This window comes from Lygodium microphyllum, chromosome 26, assembly GCF_053477565.2.
Source record: "Lygodium microphyllum isolate KBCC chromosome 26, Lygodium_microphyllum_v1.1.10, whole genome shotgun sequence".
In the NCBI taxonomy this organism is placed as follows: domain Eukaryota; kingdom Viridiplantae; phylum Streptophyta; class Polypodiopsida; order Schizaeales; family Lygodiaceae; genus Lygodium; species Lygodium microphyllum.
In genome coordinates, this window is record NC_141160.1 from 91,127,804 (window position 1) to 91,155,641 (window position 27,838).

Genomic DNA, 27,838 nt, shown 5'->3' on the forward strand with positions numbered 1-27,838 from the left:
AGCCATGAGGTAAGGTTCACTAAGACAAGTGTAGAAATTATCGACAATGCTAGTAAAGTTCTCAATAAAGGAGAAAGAAGAAACAACCCGTATGAGCTAAGTGCTCTTATAGCTACCACTGGTGTGGGCACAAGTAAACTTTTGCATGAAAGATTTGGTCACATTGGTTTTGTAATATTAAAGAAGATCCATAAGAAAGCTATGGTTATTCGCCAACGTGCAATATCTAGAATGAAGAAACCATGTGAAGCTTGTATGATGGGCAAGCAACACAAAAATGCACTTCCACAAGAAAGAAAGAATAGAGCGAAGGCACCTCTAGAGTTTGTGTATGGTAAGTTGTGCGATAAAATCACTACACAAGCCTTAGAAGGATCTTCTTATTTTATGTTGATCATCAACGATACAGTAGAAAGATGTAGATGTACTTGCTTCATGATAAGGCTTAAGCTTTTGGCAAGTTTAAAAAATGGCTAAAATTTGTTGAGAATGAAACAGGAAAAAGTATGACGAAGTTTAGAACACATAGTGGTGGTTAGTTCAACTCAAAGAAGTTCGAGGACTTTTGCAAGAGCAAAGGGATTAAGCATCAATTGACAACGCCTATTACACCTCAACACAATGGCGTTGTTGAACGCCGAAAAATGCACCATTGTGAAAATGGCAAGGTACTGCCTACACCCTAGACGCGGAGGAAATCGCGATCCAAGCTAGCCATTGCTATCTACAACAGTTTGCGCCTGTTTCCAGCCCACCACACATTCTTCCAAGCTGATTTCAGCATGCTAATTACTGCTGCTGGTTTTTCCTGCGTTTTTCGTCTTTCTCTCTCTTGCAACTTGAGTTTATTGTTTTCTCTCTCTTGCAGCCAGCGTTCTTAATATTTCTCTCCTCAATTGAATTTTTAGTATTTCTCTCTCTTCACCTACGTTTTTAGACATTCTCTTTCATACACTGCACGTCTACGTCAAATCCAACCTTTCTTGGCTGCATTTGTTGGTGTTTGGCATCCAGAGGCTACCTTGCTACAATTCAAGATCCGTTCACAATACGACACTCTCTAGCTTATTACCCCTGCCCTAATCCTTGAGATACAAGAGTTCAAGGTACAATATTCAAAAGCTGCATAGTGTGTTTGTTGCATAAGCATTGTATATTCAATGATTATATCATTTCAATCATTCTCTGTGTTCATTGTCTCTGAGTTACCCTATCCCTAACTATGTTCTTCTATCAATATATGCTTTGTTGTACAGTGTTATTTGTGTTTGTGTGTTAGGGTATTTCTTCACATGGTATCAGAGCCAAGTTCTCTAAGAGAAACCTAGGCCTTGATCTGAAAGGTCTACACAAGAAGCAAGAACAACAAAAGGGCATACACTTGCTGCCAATGACTAGCTAGTCGATCAACACACCTTACCTTGGATTCCCCTTAAAGCAATTTCCCACCACTTCTCACATTCAACCTAAATCCATCGAGGAACGAGTCGGAGTGGACCTCACAACTTGCTTCACAAGCTCTCGATATGGCCGGACATTGGACTACCATGGAGTTCCACAACCTTACGAGATCACTGCAACTGATTATAATCTCATTTTGATGCATAGAGCCGAACAGCATATAGAAGGTAAGTCTGAATTTCACCCTTTAGATTCGGTGCACCGACCTACTGACCATGCAGGAAGGGCAGAATCTCCACTTAGAACTAACAATCATACTTATCCTCTTCAATGCCTTCATACTTATCCTCTTCAATGCCAGGTATGTCTACCATTTCAGATTCTGTTAATGATGATTTCGCTTCTTCTATTGGTATGGATGATTTTCATCATGATGAACGTACGCAAAACAATTTCTCGTTTATGAGCAATGAGGAAGACAGATATTTCTTTATGAACTCAAGACTAGATAAGCAATTGAAACAACAAACTATGAGTACTCCTTCCTCTTCTTTTCCTTCAAAAAATTTTGTTTTCAAAGATCAAAATGAGGTAGGTGCATCTTCATCATCATCATTTCAATTTAATGCATTTAATGGACAAAAAGAACCCACATTATTTCCCACATCTACACCTATCACAAATCCATTTAATATCCCTCCCATCCCACCCTCTTATTCCACTACCACATCCTTTCATCCTTCATTAAGTGCACTGCATATTGTCTCTCATGTAGGATCACGTGTTTTCATTCACCACACCGAGGGGTTCTTCAACCTTAGGCAGAGCCATTAGGACCTCATCTCTTCGTCGGATGGTGTTCCACCTTTTTCTCACACACTTTCGAGATCATTGTAGCCTGGGTATTCCCCTCAGTCTCTCTGGAGTGTGGATCAATTGATGCCACAATTTGTCTCCATGGCATTACCTAATGGATCCTCTGGTAATTATGCCGTGTCCCAACCAACACTTCGATAGGGCTTATGTGTCCCAGTGCCTCCACCTCCACCGGCACCTTATGGAAACATTCATGTTTCAATGCCTCCATATCAATTGACACTCATTGGGCACTCATAGCCTATTTCTCTCTACCCACCTCTTCCCCCTCCTCCTTACCAAACACCTCCTCCACCACCACCACCACCATCTTATCCTCCACATCTATCTTACCCCACATTCCCGACACCTCATGGTTCTACCTCATCTTCCGCAAAGCATGCATTCAATAATAAGACTCGTTATAACATGTCAAACTTTACAACGTAGTCGAACTTGATGAGACATGTGCTTGACTCACGGAACCTCTAGGATCTTGTGCAGAGGTTGCAACCCCAACCCGATCCCGCGCTTGTTCCATGCGAGGCAATCCGCTCATGGAAGGCTGAAAATGCCTCCGCTATTGTCGAGTTGATACAGGGCTTATTGCATGAGTTTCAATCTCAACTTCAATATTTTTCTTAGCATCAAAGTGATAGACACACTTGACTGGCCGCTATCCGACTCGGGATAGGACCCATCGAATGAATCTTGACCATGAGCTTTAAAACCTCAAAACGTTTGACCGAGCTGACTTGAAAGTCAACTTGGTTGAGTATTGATATCTCCTTGCCGAATTCTCCACTATAGTGACTCCTAAGTCCTCTCACGATCAAGTCACATTGTTTCTTAACAAGCTCCCATGTAAGTACTTCAATTTGATGCAGCAAGTGGTTTCTCTGTCCAATTTACCCACATTCTATGAATTTGAGTATTAGCTATTGCGTTAAGTTTCATTTGAATTATCCCTTAAAAGGGACTCTTGTTGCTCATTCTCAGAAGGGGTCGCATGGGACGAGCAAACCAAATCAAACTTCAAATCAAAATCAAAATCAAGGGAATCACAAGAAAACTCCCAATCTCAACTCAAACCCGGGTGACAAAGTGTACCTAAGAAGAATAGTTATTATCAACATTATCAAAAGGCTAGCCGTTTTAACGACAAGTGTCCATCAAAGGCAACAGGCACAACACTGAAACCCAACTCACAAACCCCCACCCCTAAGTCCGACAACCCCCCATCAGGGGAGACAGGGTGATGGTAAGCGACAGTGGAAAGGTCAGACCCACACTGCCACCAGTCAACCATCTCAATTGACAACATTCTCAACTCCAGAGGGTTTGTTTGACTGGTCTGCAGAGGCCCACATTGTCTCCGTAGACACATCCGATGCGAGTCTCGTCTACATCTATGAGTTGCCTCCCATCGAGGTTACCGCAAAGGCCCACTCATCACAACCGAGCACATCAACACATATTTGGATTGTGGACAGTGGAGCTACACATTACATGACTCCTATAGCGGACATCTTCCATACCCGAGCCCCTACAGCCAGGCAGATCCATAGAGGAAAAAACTCCTCGGTCAAGATCCAAGCTGAAGGTTACGTCAATTTTACCACTGACAAGGATTCGGATTGCTTCACTGGACAATGTGTACCGTGTCCCTCAACTTAGGAAAAGTTGTTGTCTATTCAGCAACTTTGCCAGTTGGGGCAAGCAATTTTCTTTACAGCGACCACAGTCGAGGTCCTTGACTCTCAGACTGGTCTAGTGATTGCTCGCAATGAGGTACAACCCAATGGCCTATATCACATGACCCATTTTCTTACCGAGCCAACAGCCGCTGAGGGCTTCATATTCCATAGCTTTTAGGCATTAGCCACATCTTAGGAGCCTATGAACAATGAACGTCTTAGGCATTTTGGCCTAGGGTATCTTGGCTATGACTCTCTTTATGAGTTGTCTCATCGTGAGATGATTCAAGGCCTTCCTCGCCTAAAGCTAGCTAGAGATATCTGTAGAGCACGTCCACTCGTGAAGCAGAATCATATCCCATTTTCTCAACAGTCTATATATAGAGCTAAGGCTTCTCTTAGATTGATTCACGTTGACCTTTGTGGGCCCACATCCACTATTGCCTTGAACGGCACGATGTACTTCTTTTTTATAGTAGATGATCATTCAAGATACATGTAAATGTAGTTCCTTGAGAATAAGTCCAATGCTTTCACATATTTATTTGCTTCGATAATGTCGGTTCATAATCAAATGGATCATCGTGTTGATTGGATGAGGAGTGATAATGATGGTGAATTCATCTCCCATAAGTTTTCCAAGTTTTTACAGAAACATGGCATCTCTCGCCAGCTCACCTCTACCAATTCCTAGTCTTAGAATTAAGTCGTAGAGCGTTGGAACTCGGAAGTCATGGAAATGGCATGCTCTATGCTATTTGCAGCATAACTCCTTGTGTGCCTTTGGTTTGAGGTTGCTAACACTATAGTGTACATCCTCAACCGGTGTCCAATTGCTGCAGCTCTTCCTCAGAATACCCCATACAAGGCATTCATTTGTTCTCGGCCTGTCATATCCCACTATCGGAGTCTTCCAGTGTCGTGTATACACGCACACCCCTAACGATAAAATAGCGAAACTTCTTTAGTTAATTCGTACTAGGCCAAACTTAGCTTCCTCGGTCAGTATTTCACATCACCTAGGATGTCACGTTGGATTGCATGTCTTCATGTGTTGTGTTATTTATGGTATACTTATTATTATGGCCTCACTTATGGTTCAGGTTCATCTTTACAGGGGTACACTAATTCTGATTGGCCACGAGATTTTAACACCCAGTGTTCCCATGGTGGCTACCTCTTCATTTTGGTCACAGCTCCCATTTCCTGGTCCAACTGAGACCGTGGCGGCTTCCATGGCTGAGGCTGAGTATAGGGCTCTCTTCTAGTGCTGAAATTATATGCAGCTAAGCATTAGAGCAAAAATGTCTTTAGATAGTGAGATGGGATCAAGGAGAGATGATGCCTCTCGATTAGAAAATTCACAAACTGATGGGAAAAATGCAATTCCCGATCTTGGACAAGGCAAGCAGCATGAACAGCAAGCTGATAATGTTGGTTTGGACCAAAATGTGGGTCCTTCTAGGCCTTCAAAAGTTGATCATCGCCAAGAGGACGAGTCCGCCATCTCACACATCTAAGTAGACACCCCTCTCTTTCTGTCTCAATCACTGTGGTTGCCAAGGAGGCTAACCTAAGCAAATTGGCGAGGTGTTGGCATGGGGTGTTGTGGTGGGGACGCCTTGGACATTGTGATACTACACTAGGAGATTAGTGGGGGGCCCTAGGTATTGTGGTAGGGGATTGTGAGTTGGGGGTTGAAGAGTATTAGTATTTATTAGTTAAAGCTAGTTACTAGGGGAGCTTACGCATGGCTTATTAGTTATTAGTAAGGCATGGGTTAATCAATAAATAATAATTAGTTAAAACTAATTAATTAGTAATTAGTAAGGCGTGGCTTAATTAGTTACATTAAATGATTAATTATTAGTACAACATGAATTACTTAATAATTAGTTAAAACTAATTAATTAGTAATCGATTATTATAAGGAGGCTTAGGTATAGATTAATTAGTAAAATTAAACATTATTAATTATTTATTTATTAATACTAAATAATTATTAGGGGACTTAGTTATGGATTAATAATTAGTTAAAATTAATTAATTTGTCATTAATTATTATTAAATAATAAATTATTAGTATGGCATGGATTAATAAATAGTATTTCTAGCTAGTGTTGTAGTTAATTGAGTAATTGGTTAGAGATTGTGTGTAGTTAGTAGTTAATATTATAGTACAACCGTGCATATTATAGTTAGTAACTAATAAGTTGATTATATCATTGCAACACACACACACACACAGTGAGAGAGAGAGAGAGAGAGAGAGAGAGAATGTGTACTTAGAAATTGTCTAGTTTGCTTATTGGGTTTTGTCTCATCACTACAAGCTTTAATGAGGAGAAATTCGATGACCAATTTCAAGATCGACCGAGGACAATACCTGAAATGTTTATGCAATTGGCAAATGATCCTCACTTCATGCACTTTTTGAACCCCTTAAAGAAGGGCAATAAGGGCAGCTTCAAGACAATAAGATGCACCAAAGGAAGAGGCAATATAACAACATGATGTTCCAAACAAGTAGAGCACAAGCAAATGCTGCTAGTGGGGCAATTGATGCATATGCAAGCCCAACTTGGAAGTGCCAATCCAATGTTTTTTGGACAGCAAGGCATGCATGCAATTACTCGGCAGCCAAGTTACTTTGGTGGTGGTTCAAGGCCAACTTGGAAGTGAAAATCTTATGTTTTTTGGACAACAAGGTATGCATGCAATTATGGGATAGACAGGTTACTTTGGTTGTGGCACTAGTTTCCATGCTATAGTGACACAAGTCCTTATCATATGTACCAACCAATGCATGGTGTGCAAGGCCGAATGTATATGGGTATGGCTGGTAATATACATAACTCTATGTATAGCAATGTCAGCACAATGTTGAGGCAAAAAGTAGCAAGTTTGGCAATGTATATACGCAGCCCATTGTGTTTGGGACTCATGGTATTAATGCTGGTTCTACAAATGCTCCATCTAGTGTTGGTCATGAGAAAAAATGCAGCTAGTAATGTATGCAATTATGGAAAAATATATCTTAATATGGTTGCTAGTATGCAAATTCCCATGCACAATCATATTGCAATGGTCTAAAGTATGCAAACAAGAATGTTTCCTAATGCATCTGGTGCTCCTAGCATGTCAAGTACACATATGGGGCTAGTTAACTGGATGCAATGTTTCATACTAGTTAAGTTGGAATTCCAATAATCTGAAAGTATACAACATCACAACGCTTAAGGGGAGAAAAGGCCTACAACCTAGTGGACGTTTCGAGGCAAGTAAAGTTAGCGATGAACTTTCCGTATACTTCTTGATAAAGCCTCAACATTGTTTCACCAATAGATGCAAAGTGGATGGAACAGGATGACTTGGCAAACCATCTTCAATTGCTACAACTTTACTGAGAAGCCTTTCAATTAGAATTGCCTTTGATCAATTTAAGAACTATTTATGGTCAGTTTTGGGATCAATTTTTTATCAATTTGAGAACCGTTTATGATTAGTTTTAGGATCAGTTTTTGCATTAGTTATTGATCGATTTTCGCAATGCGTTTATGATCAGTTTGGGATCACATTTGCACTGACTTGTGATGAATTCTCAAATCAAAAAGTGATCAATTGCTACTCAATTTTCAATGGTCATATTCCAACGAAATATCATGTATGCTTTTCCATTGGCACAATGGAATGCAATAGAGGACAATTCTTGAGATTTCAAGGGGATGATCTATCTCAAGGACGTGAAATTTTATTGCTTTGCTTAGCATTTGATCAAAAGTTAATCAAAGGTGCCAATGTGACTTGCACATGTGAGGTGCAAGTCAATTATTTCATAGTGTGGAACCTAGGACCTCAAGATATCAATTGGTGCCTATGGCAAAACATGTAATAATCTATGTCTGACAAGTACTAGGTGGTATTTGGTATCAATTTTTGGCCTAGGCCAATTTATTGGCCACTAATGTCAATGGTGACATTAGGAACTAGGCATTAGTTAATTAATCAATACCAATCTAAGGACTAATAATTGCTCAACAATACTTGGACAAGAAATTGGCCTAGCCAATTTAATTATTGGCTGATGGAATTAATATTTTGAGTACTAGAATAATTATCAAATTAATTTTCAAAATTACTATTCTAACAATTAATTTAATAAGCTGGATAATGCTGAGAAATGGGATTAGAAGCATGCCACTTGGCAAAACCTGCCCATGCAAGTGAAAAAAATGTTTTTAGGGGCTAGTGGAAGTCTATTCCAACCATTGTAGAAGGAAAGGAAGCTGTTAGAGAGCAAGCACGAGCTACTGCTGCGATTTGCAACTACCATGGATTAGTCCTACAATACGTGACGGCAGTTTGGAGCCCTCCAAGAGCACGTGACAACAGCCCAAGGTGCTTCTCGTGTAAATGACAACATACACGAGGGGGCAAACTATCTAGCTAGTGGTTCTAAGCTATAGGTGACAGCTTCCATGGCTGTTTGAGCAGGGCAACAGTAGCTTTTCATTCTTTCTCAAGATAAAACTCTAAAATTTCTCTCCCTACAGCATTCCCTCTCATCCCCCAACCATCTCTCATGTTATCTCAACGCTTTCCAACAGTTTGAGCCATAACACGAAAAAAATTCAATCAATCTTTGCTGTAAACTCTAATGTATAGCAGAAATCAAGCTTTGATAGCAACCTTGAGATACATGCTAAAATTTGAGAGCCTAGGACTTAAATTCCAGGAGTTGAAATTGAGAAATTTTAAGGACTTTCAAGAGGCCATCCAACAATATCAGACTTGGGGCTGAATTTGTCTTTCAACAAGTAGTGTGAAGGCCAATCCCCAAGCAAACCAAGGTGACAGCGAGAGACACTCACAAGGATTAGGATCATCTATTTGTGTTCCTATCACTTTTTCCTTTTCCACACTACATGTAGCTATCCACACATGAATGTCGCTTTGTACCCTGGTACATTGTTAGTAGGAATGCCACCCACTAACATTGTCCCTTACACACACCCACAAGTGAGAACACCTGTCTATCCTGAGACACCTAGGATGGGTATCACCCTCACTTCCCTTGAACATTCATCACTCTTTCTCTTGGCCTCTCAAATGCAAGGATATCCATCCTCTACTTATAGTGTGTCATCCCATACTCAATGGCTCACTCCCATGCATGGATTTCCATCCTTTGTCTACAGAGTCTCTATCCCTCCTTCTCTCGCTGCTCATGGGGTTACCATACCCATACGCAATCAACCCATATCCAACTTTTGAATCCACTGTGCATACATCACATATGCATGTTGGGTACTTCATTCCCAAGTGTACTCCACTCCCCTCCCCCCTACCCACCTTACCCACCCTACCCATACTATTCTTCCCTCAAGACTATCACTCCTATTGCTTTGGCCAAGAATGCCTTTATGAGCAATATTCATTTCAACAAATAATATTTCACTACTTGGTCTAACCTAATGCTACAAGTGCTTAGAGTCTCAAGGTTTTTGGGACTTGTAGTTCAATTAGAACCTATGCTAGACCCTTAGCTGGCCCAACCTGACCATATTCATCAATGGAGAGCTTGCAATGTCACAACAAATATTGAGTTAATCCAAATTTAATTCCTCAATTCCATTCTCACTTAGTTCGCTTTTTCCTAGCATCCAATCATGGAAGTCATCTCCTTAAACCAGTATGTGGCAAGAGATTGTCGACCCCAACGCATCAATATTAACTCTAAACTCCAAGAGTTTTAAATTAAGGAATGGGATGAACTAAATATCAACTCGATTGAACAAAGGCGGTTACTTGCCAAGTTCACCATTGCTAGCTCACCGAAGCCAGATGATGGGTCACACTTTTCTTAAACAAGTTGCCTTCTAAATACTTTCACTTTCTACAGAACATCATTTCATTGTCCTAATTGCCAACCTTCTATGAATTCAAATGTCATTTCTAGTGTTACACAAGGCTACATGACCAAGTTCACAAAAACTCCTCATTTAGATGGCCACAACTGCATCCATGAGCAATACTCTCCCTAAACAACCAAGTGCGACTACGGGTCCAGATCCTACACCACTTGCTCCTTCAAGAACACATGCCGCTCGACATAATATATATGGTCAGCCCTCTCCTCCCCTACCTTATAGGTCTCCTGAAAGCTTGGATGAGTGGTCTACTAACCCAACTCTATTAGCTTTCTCACTAATAGCATTTTTGGTATCCATTCAAACGTCTCATCTTGCACCCCCACCTCGAATTCGTTCCCCCCTTGCCATGAGTTTCATTAGTAGAGATTTGATGATGGCCATGCACACCAATGACCACACATTTAGGCTAGCACCCTTAGGGTGCTCTAGGCTAGTCTAGCTTTTACTTAGCACTCTTTACTTCCGTCAGCTAGTCTAGGCTGGTCTAGCTTTTACTTAGCACTCTTAGTTCCTTAGGCTAATGATTCACGCTCATAGGCAACTCTGTCCTTAAGCCACTTGGGCTTAAGGATTTCCTTCATTGTCTTCCGTTGCATCCATATATTCCCACATTTTCACTACTTTATTACTCTTTATTTTGGATTTACTTTTGTTCTATTTTTCTTTAAGCATCTCACTATAAAGCTCTATTCTTGTAGATTCTAATCTCTTTTGCAAGGTTGCATATTGCCATCTAGAAATAACATGCAAGTTTGCATTGGCCCTTTCTAGGCTGCAGACATGGGAAGCTCGTTGTTGCTTTGTGGTTTCATCATCCTTGGACACTTGCTCCTCTACTAGCTCAGAGACACCCCCTCCCCAAATGGATCTTGCAACCTCTCTTGATGCTATCACACTTGTATCTTCTCCCAAACTCCTCCAATTGGGGTGCTTCATCTTCATCCTTCATCATAGTTCTCAGCACCATAGGAGGACTGATATTAGGTTCCTCTTCCTGCTTCGATCTCGACATCTATGGTTGAGAGAAGGTTCTTACCCTTCCCTTGATACGTAGAGGTTTCAGCACTTATCTTCACCATTGGCCTCCCTTCCTTGTTGCATCTACCCTTTGCATTGCATGATGATCATCTTCTTTGAAAAAGATTGCTCCAGTAAAAAGTGAACAATTTTCCCACGAGGGACATTGTCCAAGTGGTACCTACTACATGTGCATCCTCACCATATAGCATTCCTCTATGCATCTCATTGTGCAAATCACCCCTAAACAAATCCTGGGCTATTTCCACCAAGAGCACTCTTACCACTATACTTTCGTACTTCAACACTTTTTTCCTTCATCTCACCAATACCCTTTACGGGCGGTTGGAATACACTTCTATTTTTTGGTGTTGGAGTTTACCATCTCTTTATTTTCCCCCCTATGGGCACAATTATTCCCTTTAAAAAAAAGTTCAAACTGGTTCCATCGCCTTTATAAACACATTTATGATATTGAAAGCTAGCAAGGATAACCTTTGTAAAGCATTGGAAGTTTGGGATTTGTTTGGCCATGCTTTGGGCCATCATATTAATGCCACCAAATCATCGTTGATCAGCTGCACCAAATCAAATTTGCAAGCATTTGGAAGGCATGGGAAAGTAGTTCCACGTGGTCATGTTGCCCGACATTTCAGCTACCCTTTGGGTGTGGATGTATAGCCTCAACAATTGCTACAATGGATTTCTCAGAAGTTGAGTGCCAGCTTTCTCTATTGCAAACCTCAATCTTGGTTTCATGTCTACCTTAAAGGGGTACATGCCATTATGCTACCCATGCTTGCTTATTATTTGCCTCTTTTACCTTGGCCCAAGAGTGCCTAGCGTAACCTTACGTTGCATATTCGTTTCATGCTATGGGAAAAACATTCAATGCATGCTAATATTTCTTGGATTTACTAGAGCCATGTTTATACTCCAAAGAACATGGGTGGTGGGGCTATCTTGGAGGTTGAGACTCACATGGTTGCTCTCTCTTTGTCACTCTTCCCATACCATGTGTGCAAGACATCACCCCCCATGGGTCTCTGTTGCTTGCTTTTTCCTGTAAGACCAGGGAGTTGTTCATGGTAGTACTAAAACTTCAGAGTTTAGAGTGGCGCATATTCAATAATGACTCCTTGCTCTCAATTTTGTCTTCTGCTCTATTGACCCATTTGATATGCTCATGGAACACAATCCTTCAGAAGGTGACTTGGCATCCACCAGAAGATAGATTGCATACTAATTCCATGCAGACCGAATTATTCACTATATCTTGCTTACTCTCATCGAAAGGGAAATAGAAAGACCATTCCAAGTTCAATCATATGGCGTGTCAAGGCTCGGTTTCTATTCAGATGCAACCCTCAAGCTTGTGGCATGCTCATGTCCTTCCACACAGCTAGATTCCTCGTGGATACCATAATATGTGGGACATGGTCTCCAGGCTTTAGCAAGATCACCACCCCTTTCCCACTCTTGATTTGGATTGCGCTAGGCAGGATTGGAGACTTGTCAAGCAACGTTTCTGGGCCAAGGCACCCAGCTAGTGCTTATCCAAGTCTAGTGATCAATTCCTCATTTTTCTAAACTTGTACATCTTCCAAATGGGCCACACAATGTAGTCTACCTAGATCGAACAGCCATATTTGCATTTTCCAAAGTATCACACACACAATCATCCTACCACGGGGATAAAAAATCCAAAAACTTGTCATCCTCATAATCAAGTAGCTAATCCAACCATCTCCACACCGGATCATAAGGCATCAAGAGCTCAAATATCCCAAGTAGCATGTATCTCTCTACATCCAACCCTAACAATGATAGCTCTTCAAAGCTCTGTAGCATCCCAATCCCCATAAATCCTCCTAGATCATATGGCATTAAAAGATCAAGTCCAAGTAATGTGTATCTAGCTACATCCTACTCTATGGAATCCATAGGCCCTCCTAGATCAAATGGTGGAGGTAACCCATCAAACATATTGTATCTTGTAAATCCCCTTGGATAAGAAGATAACCAAGAGGTAATAATATCGGTATCAATACCCCTGTTAGGCCGGTTTCGGCTCCTTCTTCTTGGTCAATGTAATCACACACTTCATCTATATATTTGTGATATCCCCCCAAGAGCATGTACATGACCTGTCACTCTCTCATACAATGTATAGATACCCCATCGTATAGTTTCTCGTACTCTAATATCCTACATTCTCTACATAATGCATGTACTAGGCACTATATCAAAAGATTTGCGCAAATCTACAAAGCAACAATAGACCCTCTTATCTCAAGCTTGATCCTCCTCGATAATGACTCTTAGTATGAAGATATAGTCCAATGTAGTATATCCGTGTTTGAAATAAGTTTGTCATTGTGCTCTCTTTCCTTGCATCTCAACCTACTCATTTAGTTCATGTTCCGGTATAGATCCATATATCTTGGACGAAATATGGCCGATCATGATAGCCCAATAGTTGCTAGGGATCAAAGGATCACCACTCTTAAAGAGTGGAATTATAGTATTGTCTGACCTGCTCGTAGGGAAGCCCTCACATACTGCTCTATTGTATATATGTGCCAAGATGGGTACTAGTATGTTGCAAGCATGTGAAAAATGTTCTACCAGTAGCCCATTCTCATCCTGTGCCCTCCCATTTTGTAATTTATAATTGCATCCCTAATCATTTTCCAAGTGAAAAAATACCACTATGTTGACCTACAAGCCTGTAAGGACTGCATAGGTGGCTGTCCTAGTAGATCATACAACTCTCTTCCATAGTCAAGCCAAGCATATGGTGATGTAATTCTCTTTATGAGGGGTTGTCTTTCATGAAACATCTTCCATACACTCTTGCTATCCTGTACCAAAAATAACTAATATATCTCTACTTCTCCTTTCGCTAAGTAGTCTCACTTCTTCTTCCACACAAGGCCTTTGAAGAAAGTCCTTGCTTGACAATGTGCTCAAATGCCTAGCTCCACTTCTCTCTGTAAGGTAGCTTGAGTAACTATGCACTCATTATCAAATCAACTATTGTGGGAAGCACTAGAGGGTGTGGGTCTACATCCAATGTATGTAAACTATTCTGCAAAAAGCTATTGTAGATATGTGAGGTGTCTTTCACAAAGTGGTATTAGAAAGGCGTGGTGCTCCATGTTTCATATGTCCACAAGAGAGCATGAAAGTCAAAGCATGATCTCCTGCTATGAGAATTGGGTTCTTAAATACCTAAAAGTTTTGGATGTCTGGCATCAATGCTAGTGAGTCTATCAAGTAATTCATAGTACTTACCCCTCCTTTGTGATTCCAACATGTCAAAGTGTCAAATGCTGGTCGTTGTGGCAGACAATTAAAGATGGCTAGTCTATGTGCACTTCCGAAAGCCAATACTTATGTCCCATAGGTACTCACTTCTTTATCCTGGGCTCTCTTGCATAGGCCTATTTTATCTATGTCAATCTCTTTGAACATGGCATTATCATGCATATAAAATTCACTTTGCCTATCTCCAGTGCATGTATTGAAATCTCCCACTAGAAATATGTCCCCAATGCTAGCATATCTCATAATATCCTTGTAAAGTACAACAAAAGGAGATCCATCTCATGTGGCGTAGGCTAACTTTGCAAGCAAAAAGCAACAAATTGCAATCAATATATCCCGTAGTCTTCCTGCATGTATCCTAATCCGTAAGTATCATGTATCATTATCTCTCTTCATTACCTACACCATCCCTGTGAGGTCTTCTTGATGTAGTATCGCTACACCTCCAAAACCCCTAGTGTTTCCTAGTTTTCTAGCTGCTCGATAGAATGCACTCTGCCACACGTATCCTTGGACGTCTAGCAATCGGCTACCTTTACATTGGTGTGTTTTTCTGCACATGGCTATGACTATATTTCGGAAGCTATCTTCAAAGTAACCAACATCCAAGCATACAGCTGCATTACAATTCCATATTTACATCCTAAGTCTCTCATAGGCCTCATATTGTCATGCAATCCTTAATGACCCATCCATCTCTATAAACAACCCATTTTCTCTCTTAGCAGTCTTCTAATAAATTAGGCATGTGTTCTCTACGATGTGCTATCTGTATTGGAATAAGATCCTCATCCAAATCAATCTTCTTACCTTTGAGGGCTCTCCTCTTAGAGAGGAAGGCCTTTTTTTGTCTATGTCCACAAAGCGAAAGATTAAAGCCTTGGACTTAAGAGTCCTCTTTTCCCACTCTCCAAGCACTAACTATAGGTACATCTAAAGCCCCCATTTGTTTGCAAGTGTCTTAGCATCTTCCTGTGGGCTTCTTTTCTCCTCCCATCCTACTACCCGTACAATTAGTACCCTAGCTCATCTCTGGGTCTCTTTTTCTAGAGTAGCATTCATTACCTCACTCTTGTTCATTGATGTTTCTTTATTATTTTCTTACTACCTCATCCATGGGCTGGCCTCTTCCATCTGTAGTTCTACCCATGACTGAAACTTCCTTTCACATGCCTTTAGTGCCTCTTTCTCTCTTTGTAGTTCTTCTTGCACATTTATTTCTTAATTTTGAGATGTATCCAATTCTTCCCTCACTTCCAAGATTTCAAATTTGCAAGCATCTACCACTTTCTACATTTCAATTTTCACCTGCAATTACAGACAATATTTGCACCTGCAATTCATTCTTAATCATTACTTGTATATCTTGTATTTCTACCTTCTCATTCTGCTATTAGTTCGTCCTTGACCCGCTCTCGTATTTCTTTTTGCAACTCTTGTCTCATAATTCGTAGTTCCAAGCGAATCATGAGATATGTATCAAATATATACATAGATGCCACACTATCCATCACTAGACCTATAACTATCCACAGCTCTATTGCAGCTATGCAAATCCACAACCTTGCAATTGATATTTTTAAGATTTGCCAAAGAACCTTAATTCGATAATCTATACTGGAACGTTTTATTGTTGCCTTTAGACCCAAAAATGTCATAGCAAATGTCCTTTCCAAAGCATGCTGAAAGGCTGCAATTTGATCAGTTGTTCCCAATAACAAGCATATTATAAACATAAAGAATGAAAATTGCGAAATCTAAATCGTTATGCCGACTATAAATATAAAGTTCCCCTATAGGATTAACATGGACACCAAAATGCAGCACATGAGAACGAATATGGTTGTACCAAGCCCAAGAAGCTTGCTTTAAGTCATAAAGAGCTTTAGACTTCCTTCCAGCTGCATCCCTTGCCTTTTGAGCCTTTGACTTCAAAGCCTACAAGTTGCATCAGACGAACGCGGTCTTAATATGGAGCTGATGTACATGCCAACGGACTGGGCAGCAAGTGCAACGACACATCTAACGGTGGTTGTGCAAGAGGTAGGAGCAAAAGTCTCCTCAAAATCATTGCTAGGCATAGCCCTTAGCAATTAAGTAGGCTTTGTACGGTGTACCTATCCACATAACCATCATATTTCTTTTATAGCATGCTTGCTTGGCAGTAGGTCGCAAAGCTCATTCATAGCATCCATCCATTGATCATCTGCAAATACATCTATGTGACAAATGGGTGTCTTGATTGCATATTGTAGCCACTAATGTGCATGCCAAAATATCCCCCTGATCTTGACAGCTCAGTTGTAGGCAGCCAATGGAGGGATTGTTTGTTGTCCTTTAAAGTCTCTAGGGACCTGCTTTGGCTGCTGAATCTCAGCCCATGCATGCTCCAAAGCATCATGTGAAGGAGAAAGATATTCCAAGGTGAATTAAGCTGAAGTTTCTACTGTGAATCAGGCTGACTAAGTGGCTGAGAATGACCTGCAATGGGTGGAAACGAGGCCTTAGGAGACTCATCAAAGGTAGAACCACTTGTGCACAAAGGTAGTAAATGCCAAACACATAAGAGGCATCAATAATGGTCTGTTTTTGACGGTCCAGCAATGGAGAAGTGGAATGTTCAGCAAAAATATCATCTTTGTTGATAGTAATCTTGCATATTGAAGGGCGAAACAAGCGATACCTTAGAGCATGTCCTAGCCCCATGAGGAGTGATGGTCTTTGAGGCTCTTGTAGGGCACCTCTTCAAAACATACATGGCACACATAACTGCATCCAATCAGAATTCCTTAGGCAAATTCCTACTCTTAAGCATGCACCTGGCCAACTCCATAAGAGATTGATCCTTGCGCTTTGCTACTCCATTTTGTTGTCAAGAGTAAGAAACTAGATTGTGCTCATGGCTCAAGCAAGCTCAACAAAGCATACGTGTGGAGCATTGACCTATGCTCATGACGCATAGTTGCCAGGAGCTATGGAAATGGAGAAACGAAAACATGTTTTGGATTCATGAAATTGAGTTTCAGCCTAAAGGCCAAAATGGCAAAATGGGGAAACAAATTTTATGTCAACTTTTAGGGAGCTTTTTATATTAGATATATATTAAGGGGTAATACCATTTGAAACTTCAACATCTACACCAAACACACCTAAATTCCTCAACAATACAAAGTGTACATTTAACAAAGTGTACATTTAACATGAGAAGAGATTGAGGAGGATGCATGGTACTACCACACTCCGTAAAATCACAATACATGAGTTTCTAGAACTCTGAATATCAATACTCAATATAAAGGACAGCCATGAATGATGATATCATCATATTATGTCATTTACACTCAAAAAAGAGAGTAAACAATAATGTGGAAATATAATAAATCATCCAAATGCCAATGATCCATGAAATGAATCATGATTCATAATTAACTACGAAGCAAAGCCTAGAATGTACTATCAAAATGATCATGATCTCACCAGTATGATGCATCTACTATCATCTAAAGAGAGTGTCACTCTATATCATCCAAAGGGATCTCCTCTGTCTCATGCTCCTCTAAACTACTATCAATACCACTAGCACTACTAGTGGTAGAGGAAGAGAAGGCAGCATTATAATTATCATTATCATCAATCTAAGAGGCCAATGAAGCTGTAGGCCTACTAGATGAGCCTTGTAAAGACGTAGAAGCAAAGGTACATCAAAGTCAAGCTCTTCTCTATTACATCCCTAGACATCTAGATGGGCGCTAGTACAATTTATCACATTGGTTACAAATTGACTTCAAGCAAAATGCACTAACCACACTTCAAGATTAGGGCAACCAAGTCTTATTTACAGGTCTTGAGGCCCTATTGAGCACATGCATTATGTGATCACCACTCTTTGGACTCTTAGCCCATTGGCCCACACATCCGTACACCAAGATGGTGTGGGCTGGTGGTATGGGATGCCAACCCTTGGGATGTGGTCGTGACAGGAAGTACTCCACTAAGGGGAGCAAGCGAAACACAAAGACAACACCCAAAAATGCACGCCAATACTGAGAGTGATCAAGTAGCCTATATCCAAAACATCTTTCCCGAAACACATTTCCGATCCAAAACGTGTCGACCGTGTCTCTTTTCTATATCGGCAGCCCAAGATGCTCTTCCGTGCAACTATTTCATGAGGGAAATGGTGCTTCTACTTCATATAGATATGCTCAATTATTTAGAGATCCTGTTCAAGTCTTTCAAATTCCATCCATTATATACTGATAGTATTACTACTTTGAGACTTCTATGATCAATGCAAAGAACGTTTAAATTTCTTAAGTTGTGCTTGGTTAACTGCTTCCCAAGTAACTACCAATTGGATAAATTGTGGGTCTTTTCACTTATGTTTGGTTGTTTATTAATGCATCCACAAACATTTTGATAGTTGTATATTGTCGGTATATGTATAGACATGCTTGTGATAACATTGTTACTCAGTTACCTCGTCACATGCATTTGCTATTTGGAATGCCTGGTTGGATTCTATCAAAGAGCAATCAAGGTGAATTGCCATGTTTTCAAGAGAGAAACATGTAACCAAAATGGAAAAGAACTCAAAAATTGCACATAATATTTTTCATCAATGTAATTATTTTGGAACCCCTAGCTTTGGGCATAATGACCACAACATGGTAGTGAAGGAAATGGCATTGGGCATGAATGGACAAAGTCTAAGCCATGTGGCACAAGTGCAAAGCCACAAATGAAGGTTAAACGAAGCTTTCATTAGTTTGAAAGTTAGGACCTTAGAATTAAGTCACACTAAAAGTTCCACACAATGAGCAACTGTCATTAATGCCACTCATGGGATTTCTCAATTGGCTGATGCATTTGTAGAGCCTATCTAGCTATTTGCAGCTCTCATCTCTCTCATTTTTTAGCAGCCACAAGTTTGCTAAAAACCCTTCTTCTTAGCTTGCTTCATAATTTGCAAGTTTCAACTTTGGAATGTGAAGACAGCATGCATGTGAGACAAAGTAGCAGCCAATCTCATCTTGGCATGTGGAATCAACTATGTAACTCCACAACTCCGTTAGCAATAGGTATAGCTGCTGTTTTTTAACCTAAATCTCTTCAAGGCAAGTTATAACAGCACTACATGCTGAGATCTTTTGTCTTCTCTAGGATCTCAATTATCATGCACTTTCTGGACAATTATGTCACAAAAGAATGCTCACACTTCTGTTGTCACTGATATGTGGAATGTCATCTTGTATGTAAACACCCAGAACAACGTAGTATGCTTAACAATTATGAAATTCGCTTGTTTTCGAGACTTAATATAAAAGAGAATGAACACTTAAAGCTGAAAATGAATTTACTCACAAAATTTCAGCCATGAAAATGTAAAAGTAATGAAGACAAGATTGAGGGTTGAAGATGGACAACCCTCCCCGAAGGAAATGTATTTCTGCTCAACCCAAGTCCCTTAGGGAAGAGCTCAGTTACAATCAACCTGAGAGTGAGGAGAAGTAATTCTCACTCTCACAAGATCATGCAAAGATGTACAAACACACATGCATTATCTATTATGCAATGATAAAAACTGATTTTCTTTACAGTATGAGAGAAGAAAGAGGGGAAATCAGCCTTTCTCCATCGTTGATCAGCAGTACATGGATAGGGCTTGCTTCTTGTTGCTAAAATGGAAGAAAGAGCTCAAGAAGGAGGTGCTGTAATGAATTTACAGGCTTGCTGTCCTGTAAAACAGCAATGATAGAAGAGGGAATATGGAGGAATTTGATAATGGAGAAGTGGGGGATGATGATGGGGATGGATGGGGCCAGTTTTTGGCTATCTGTGGGTGCTGTACATGAGTTTACAGCAAAGAAAAATGATGCTGAATGAAGAAAAACGAGCTTTTATTTATAGGATAGGGAAGAGCTAGTACAAAAGGGGAAAGTGGAGTAGCACAAGACAAGTGTCCAGCCACATGTCATAAGATGTGACAAGTGGTGGGACACTTGGAAACTTGTGTGACAAGTGTCTTGACACTTGTCTCTTCTCTATAGCCTTCTTTTTTGGACTGAATATTGTCAAGAATAGAAACAACCAAATTTAGTAAGCACAATCAGAGTACAGAATTTACTATTTTTTAGGACTAGCATTTTTAGGCTAATTCGAGACTCCTAAAATTTAGGGACCTCCTAAAATTTAAGGACCCCCCAATATGGGTGTCATATGAAAGCTTTTTCCGTGTACATCGCAAAAACGGTATCAGAATCTTCATGTGACTTTCCTATGCAAAAAAATGTGCATTTCAAGCTTTCAGCCCACACATGCACTTTATACGAGCATTTCATGATCATGCTATCTTGTTGATTGTAACTGTCTGTTCTGGCAGATCTAACCCACACTTCAAGGCATCAATCCTTTCTGTGTGCAAGTCTAACCCTGATATGCGTGAGTTCTGGTCACAAGCGCCCAATCGACCCATATAGGTGGAAGTGTGATTTATCTTTTCTCTAACCCACTGCGTGGGTCCACCATAACCTATGACCACTCATCAGTGGCCAGCTCCAATGCGCTTTTCTTTATATCTAATTAGTACAAAGGAAACAAATTTAATAAATCATTATATAGACAAATTAATGAAAAAGGATACAAATTCTGTTTCTATAGAGTTGTGACATTGTAGTTCAAGTATGTGGGACTCTGCATGGGCAATTATAGATAAAGGCCGTGCCACTCCAACAAACCATCCACAGAAATAATTAAGAAAATGTGAAATGTGAGCCTTTTAAGTGCACAATGAAGCATTCAATGACAAATGTTTAACACATCGTACATGCACATTGTAACATTTAATGTTTCGATGGCTTAGACATCTTAGTATCACACTAAACATTAGGCATCATTTAATGTTATTTTAATGTGGGCATGGCAAAAGGGTCATTCAAGTTAATTTCACATGTAGAAGCTCAAATGAGAATGGAAATCTACCAAGTGACAGATCTAATCAACACTGGGATGCATGCAAGTGTATCTTCCATAGATGCTTGCTGGTTTATATTGTGAGCAGCAAGAGAAGAGTGTTTTGCTGCCATCCCTAGGTCTCCAACCAGCACGGTAGCATCTCTAACAGCAAGGCTGCAGGTTGTAGGCTGATACAACCATCAAGACTTAACTCCATTGTCAAGTTGCCACAATCAAGGCAGACATGTTGAACAACAGAAAATAAATCTCTATCTTTTTCTTCTCCTCTCTCTCTCGGACTAGGCAAACTCTATAATATAGCATATCAAAAATTAGGGTTTGATTGTCTACAGCCAATCAATGGGTAGGGTTTGCAAAGATTGTCTTTTTAAGTGTGGAATTGCTTGTTGAAGACATTCCAACCAAAATCCCCAATTTACCCCTTCTTTTGGGTCGCCAAATCGTTCAAGATTCAATGGAGACATTAAGGCAAATGTTTATGGAAATGGAAGTTTGATTTCCAACTATTAACAGTATCAAATTGAGCATCTAGTCTCCATGCAAAATGATGTCAAAAATTAGGGTTTATGAAACTTCTTCAATTTGGCAATGAACTCAAGGTGTTTAGCTCCAAGACTACAAGACAATCAAAGTTGAGACCTCATTTGACAAATCGAATCAATTTGGGAACTAAGATTCATGTGAATTCCTCATTGATTGTGGTCTGGCAACAATTCCAAGCAGGGTAGTCATGTACAATCTGCCCAATCCATGGACTTAGTACGGTATTGAACATACATTTAAAAAATGTCAAATGATATCAAATGTTTCGTACAGTCATTAAAAAATACATAAGAAATTAAGGGATAGTCTAGTAAAGATTAGTTTTTTCAACATGAGAGTGGCTACCCATGAAATAGAGTGTCACAAGCCATTACCTTTTCAATACGGTTACATGCTTTGAATTTATTGGTTCAGGAGGCTTAGCGGAGATAGAGGAAGAGGAGATGGTAGCCCTAGAGAGAGAGAGAGAAAGAGGAAGAGGTAGAGGAACAAGAGGTGGTAAGAGAGGTAGAGGAAAAGGAAGAGATAGAGGTATGGAGCTTGAGAGGTTGAGGTGCGAGCTTGAGCTTTGAGTAGAGAAGAAGCTTCAAGATGGGGAGTGAAGTTCGAGAAAGTGCACTTTTAAAGGAGGGCCAGTCAAAAAAGGTAGCTGAAAAACTGTCATTTTGGACTGCAACAGTTAGAAAAAGTCAAACAAGCACTTTTGGTTCAAACTATCAACAGTCACATTTTGTGTGCAAACCGGATTGGATAGATCTTGGATGGATCTGATGGACCTGAACAGCTACAAACCAGATGGGATGGATCTGTCCACATATGAGATGCAACCCTTAGAATCATCTATTTCTCTTGCATAGTATGTGTTGTAAGTTTACGTAAACTTCCCCCCTTGTAGATCAAATCTACAAGCCTCTTTCATTTGTCACAAGATATCCCTCTATAGTGCAAGGATTCATGGGAACTGTGCAAGACAAATATCTGAGCAAATGCTCCACAAATTTGAGCTTATTTGCTAGTTGTCATTTCTAGGATTTGGCAGGCTGAAGTCTTCAAGTAGACATCTAAAAGGTCAAGAGTTGGTGAGAGATCAGCAATGAAAATGACCAAGTCATGGAGCACCTATATTGATTGTGTCACAAGAGACTGCCATTACCTAAGTTGTTGTAACTTTACATACACTTCCCTTTTTGTAGATCAAATCTACAAGCCTGTTTCACTTGTCACAAGATATCCCTCTATAGTGCAGAGATTTGTGGGGACTGTGCAAGACAAATATCTGAGCAAACGCTCGCTTAATTTCTGGTTGTCATTTCTAGGATTTGGCAGGCTGAAGTCTTCAAGTAGACTCGTAAGAGGTCAAGAGTTGGTCAGACACCAACAATGAAAATGACCAAGTCATGGAGCATCTATGGATTGATTGTGTCACAAGAAACTGCCAGTACCTAAGTTGGAGCATTCTTTACTGTTCTAATTTTTTCTGAATTGATGCAGAACAGGCCACCAAGCACGGGGGCCAATAGGTGTCATGTGTGGGAGCACTCTAGCTCCAATTTTGTGTGGATTTCAGTAGCTGAATTTACTGTTTGCTGAATTAAGTGTTTGCTTAATTAAGGGCCAAGGCTTACTACCCTTTGGGTCAGAAGGCCTGTTTCAGTTCCTAATGCTGCTCGTCAGGGGATTTCCTGCTATGTAGGACCTGCTGATTGTGGAAACTGCTCTCAACTGCTTGCATTGCGTACTTTGATCAACTCGATTTCGCAAGTAATAAGTGATAATGAATTTTGGCAGCAAGTTTTAGCGGCACATTGACTGTTGCATGTTTGAAGAGTGTGTTCATTCAAATGTTTTACATATTAACAGTAAATAGTTGAATACTGCGTCAAATTCAGCAAAGGGGCATTCCATCTTGTTAGAATGCCATCTTGTTACATTTTTTTAAACTAAAGAGTTTGTGCATGCATACTATGACCATATTTATAAGTTCCAGGTTCACAAAGAAGAGACAACCTGTGAGCATTGAATAGCTTATCATTGTCTCCCTCATATATGTAGTTCATTGCTAGCAAACGATTCTGCAAGGACCTTCTAGCAATCAGGACTTAACACACAGTATAGCAGAAAAGTGTGCACACAAAATATCCAGGCTGATTTCCTAATATATAGTTCTGTAAGCAGCAATTTAAAAAACGAAGTTAATAACAATCTGTGTAACTTAAGGACAGACCTGACCAGCATTGCGGGAGTCAGGATCAATCTGCAGGCACCGCTCATATGCTTCGATTGCAAGAGAAATGTTCCCTGCATCTCTGTGGAGCACCCCTGTCCATAGGATATACATCTTAACGATTACAGCTGTTTAAGAAGTATAGCAAGTAATAACTCCTCATGTATACAACTAGAGTGTCCATTAGTTGAGACAGTAGTGGCCCTTTAGCACACAGTTTCAAGCAACAATCCATGGGATCTTAATTGCTAAGTAGGTTGCATGCTAGCAGATGCATCCACTGCACTGACCACAGAGACAGTTTGCCATATACACCAGTAATATGCACAGCTCAAAACTTTTACTCTCTCTCCCCATAATGCCCCAATTTAAATCCTGTATAAGGATAACATCTTCACTTTCTTACCCATCTCCTACTAAACTTGACCTCTGAACACCTCCACGTGCAGAGCTATGGCTAGTGCAACACACAACACCAATGCCTCCAACAGCGACTTGGGATTGGTGAACTAATGTATAAACATAAAGACAACATATACCATTGAAAATGAAGAACCACACAACCTCAAGCCTGCTTGACACATTATATCTTGGTCAGTTATATTCCAATAAAGTAGGTTGTCACTTTTGCAAACTCTGCCATTAATTGATGCAAGCTTCATAACTATAGGAAACCTGGCATTACCAATAGCACCTAAAACAGAAGCCTACTGTCAAAAGCCTAGTTTGAAACTTGACTAAACTGCCAGAAATTTGGCACTGCTTCTTTCCAAGGCCCAGCTAAAAGCAATCGCCAATGCCCATATAAAGCTGCTGTTATCACAAGAATCATGTACTTGTAACAGAGCAGGAAAAGGCTGGTGACACAAAAGTGGGATAAAAGTTTAAATGGAGGTGGTCCAGTGCTACCAAAAAAACCACCTGTAACTAGGTGACTCAGTCCAAGCACAAAAGAGGATGCACACAAGCAGAACTGCTCTAAAATGCACCTAAATCCCATGTCTTCCATAGTATGGCTGGCAGAATGAGAGATAAGATCATTGACCAGGAACTGGAGCAAATATAACCCTGGAAGTCAAGGAAAGATGATGTCGAACACATTGGTTGCTTACATAGCCATGCCAAACATTGTGAAACCCAACTGCTAGGAACAGAAGACCTGCTGTCCATGAGCAAGAACACAGCATAAGGAAAGCTATGGGGCAAGCCTCTTTATCAGAGAATGCTACTGGATAAAATGTGGCACAAGTCAGTGACTCACAAGTGAGCATTGTATAAACAAATAAAGGCTAAAAAATTAGCATAAAACCAACTCATATTATTATTCAGACCTTTGTAAACCTCCTTCCACATAGAAACGCATATGAGCTTACCCAAATTATTGTAAGCCTCCGCATATGCAGGATTTGCCATAATGGCCTTCTCAATCATGCTTGCAGCAGCATCCATTTTACCCTGCATCCAAATTCAATGGGGGATATTTTGAGTAATACACTTCCATTTTCATAGCAAAGCCAGGACCATAATGCAAGGTTCCACTTTTTATCTGAGTAGTTATTGACCCTTTACCTGAACTGTATACACTACACCAAGGTTGTTGAGGGACTGGGAGAAGTTTGGCTTTATAGATAAAGCCATCTGCAAACGAACAACTTTTTACACTTCTGCATGCCTATAGATAGCTTCACACATCCACTGCAGAAGCAATACAAGTCTCTCTACGAGCACTAAACTGACTTGATTAGGTTCTCTCATACATAGGATATTCCAAATACAACAAACATACAATTAAATCTTCTTTAGGAAGTATCTTTATTGAAACCTGATAGCACTCAACAGCCTTGTCAAGATTGTCTCTATCTTTGTATATTACTCCCAGGTTGTTGCAAGCCTCTGCACAATGCGGATTGAAGTGCAATGCAAGTTCATACATGACAATAGCCTGAAATGGAAAAATAATGATTTCAGAAAGTGGAGAATAGGCACTCCCTAAATATATCTTTGTTGTAAAACCTAGCAAAAAATTGTACTCATCTAGCATTAATCCAATAAACTGAGATGTTTTGAGATTATAGACTTACAAGATATACACCATGAAAGCAAAGGTTGTCTTCCGTACAAACGCACAAAAAATTGCTCAACCAAATTCACACACAATGTAATTGCAAACACAGTCATCTACCTGACATAGCCAGATCATATAGACTCAAAGAGAGAATTCCCTGGCACTGACCCTAACTTGACGACTTTTGAGCAAGGTAATCTCTAAGGGAGTAAACTGACTGTAAGAACTAAGCAAAGACAAACAAAACTGCTAGCATGAAGTTTGGTATCATATAAGAGCTAAGTCTATGCTGTCCATGAGAAAGCTAACACCAGCAATGTTACCGATTTTCCACATAAGGGCCAAGAACTATTGTCACAAGGGCAGGTATTTTTAATGCTTTGTTTAGCATTTGGCTTGGGCATTAATCAAATGTGCACATGTGATGTGCAAGTCAATTAAGTTACAATGATGGGCAAATGACCCTAAATTTCCAATGGCTGTCAAAAGCAAAAGTTGTAATAAGTTATACCGGTCACATACTAGAGGGTGCCAAGTGTCAATGTTTGGGCCTAGGGAATTTAACTAGCCTCTATCCTTGCCCTAAAAATTGAGAATGCCTATTGACAATTAAATTGGCTAGGCCATTTCAACTCTAAAGTGGTCCTGGGTATTAATTAGCCCCTAAACTGGCATCTTTAAACTATCATTAATCATTTAATGCCTAGTTCCTAATGTTACCACTGAAATTTAATGGCTAATTAAATACCCTATGCCCAAACTAACACCAAGCACCCACTAGTACCCAACCAATATAACTTATTACAACTTTTGCCTTTGATATCCACTGCAAATTTAGGGTCCTTGGCCCATCATTGTAACTTAATTCACTTGCACATCACATGTGCACCTCATATGTGCACACTTCATTAATGCCTAGAAAATGAAAGTGCCCATCCACAATTTTGACCTTTATCCCTCCCTAGAAAATTGAAAGTGCCCATCCACAATTAAATTGACTGGGCCATTTTGACTCCCAAGTGGTCCTAAGTATTAATTAGCCCCTGAACTGGCACCCCTGAACTCCCATTAATTCTTTAATGCCTAGTTCCTAATGTTACCGCTGACATTTAATGGCTAATTAAATACCCTAGGCCTAAACTAACACCAAGCGCCCACTAGTACCCGACCAATATAACTTATTACAACTTTTGCCTTTGACATTCACTGCAAATCTAGGGTCCTTCTCCCGTCATTATAACTTAACCGACTTGCACATCCCATGTGCACCTCATATGTGCACATTTGATTCATGCCTAAGCCAAATGCTACGCAAAGCATTAAAAATGCACATCCCCATATACTATAAATGTAAAAGTGGATCAATAGTCATGGTTGGCTACGATCTTCAATAATATAGGACAGTAATGGACCCAAAACTAGAGAACACATTATCTCAAAGTTGTGCAAAAGATGAAGGAGCTATAGCTAAACATTTAACTTCTCTGGCAGCAAAACTGTTTTTGACACGACACGAAACAATACCCTTTCAGTTGTGTAAACAGCTGCAGCTCTTTCAATAATCAGTAAAAATCAAACAGATTAGATAAATAATCTGGCCTGTTAAAGCTTGTTAAAACCAGCATAAAGACTTACCATGTCAAATTTGAGCATCTCCCCATAGGCAACCCCCAGATTATACAAAGCATCTGCATAATGCCAATTGTATAGAAGTGCCTTTTTGTAGTAAGCAACCCCTTGTTGAATGTCCCCTTCAAGCTTTACCTACAAGGTCCACAAACAACCTGTCAAAATCAGC

At 40.1% G+C, this 27,838-nt stretch overlaps 1 protein-coding gene across 2 annotated transcripts in view; it reads right to left on the reverse strand.

Moving 5' to 3' along the window:
* SPY (Tetratricopeptide repeat (TPR)-like superfamily protein) overlaps positions 1–27,838 on the reverse strand; it is a 94,715-nt gene that overhangs the window by 48,139 nt on the left and 18,738 nt on the right. For both annotated transcript variants that reach the window (XM_087668632.1, XM_087668631.1), the window contains 6 exons: positions 27,676–27,804; positions 25,798–25,917; positions 25,545–25,613; positions 25,349–25,430; positions 23,976–24,070; positions 23,759–23,823 (listed from right to left, as the gene is read on the reverse strand). In XM_087668632.1, coding sequence (XP_087524758.1) covers positions 23,759–23,823; positions 23,976–24,070; positions 25,349–25,430; positions 25,545–25,613; positions 25,798–25,917; positions 27,676–27,804 — 560 coding nt within the window. The remainder of the gene's footprint in view (positions 1–23,758; positions 23,824–23,975; positions 24,071–25,348; positions 25,431–25,544; positions 25,614–25,797; positions 25,918–27,675; positions 27,805–27,838) is intronic.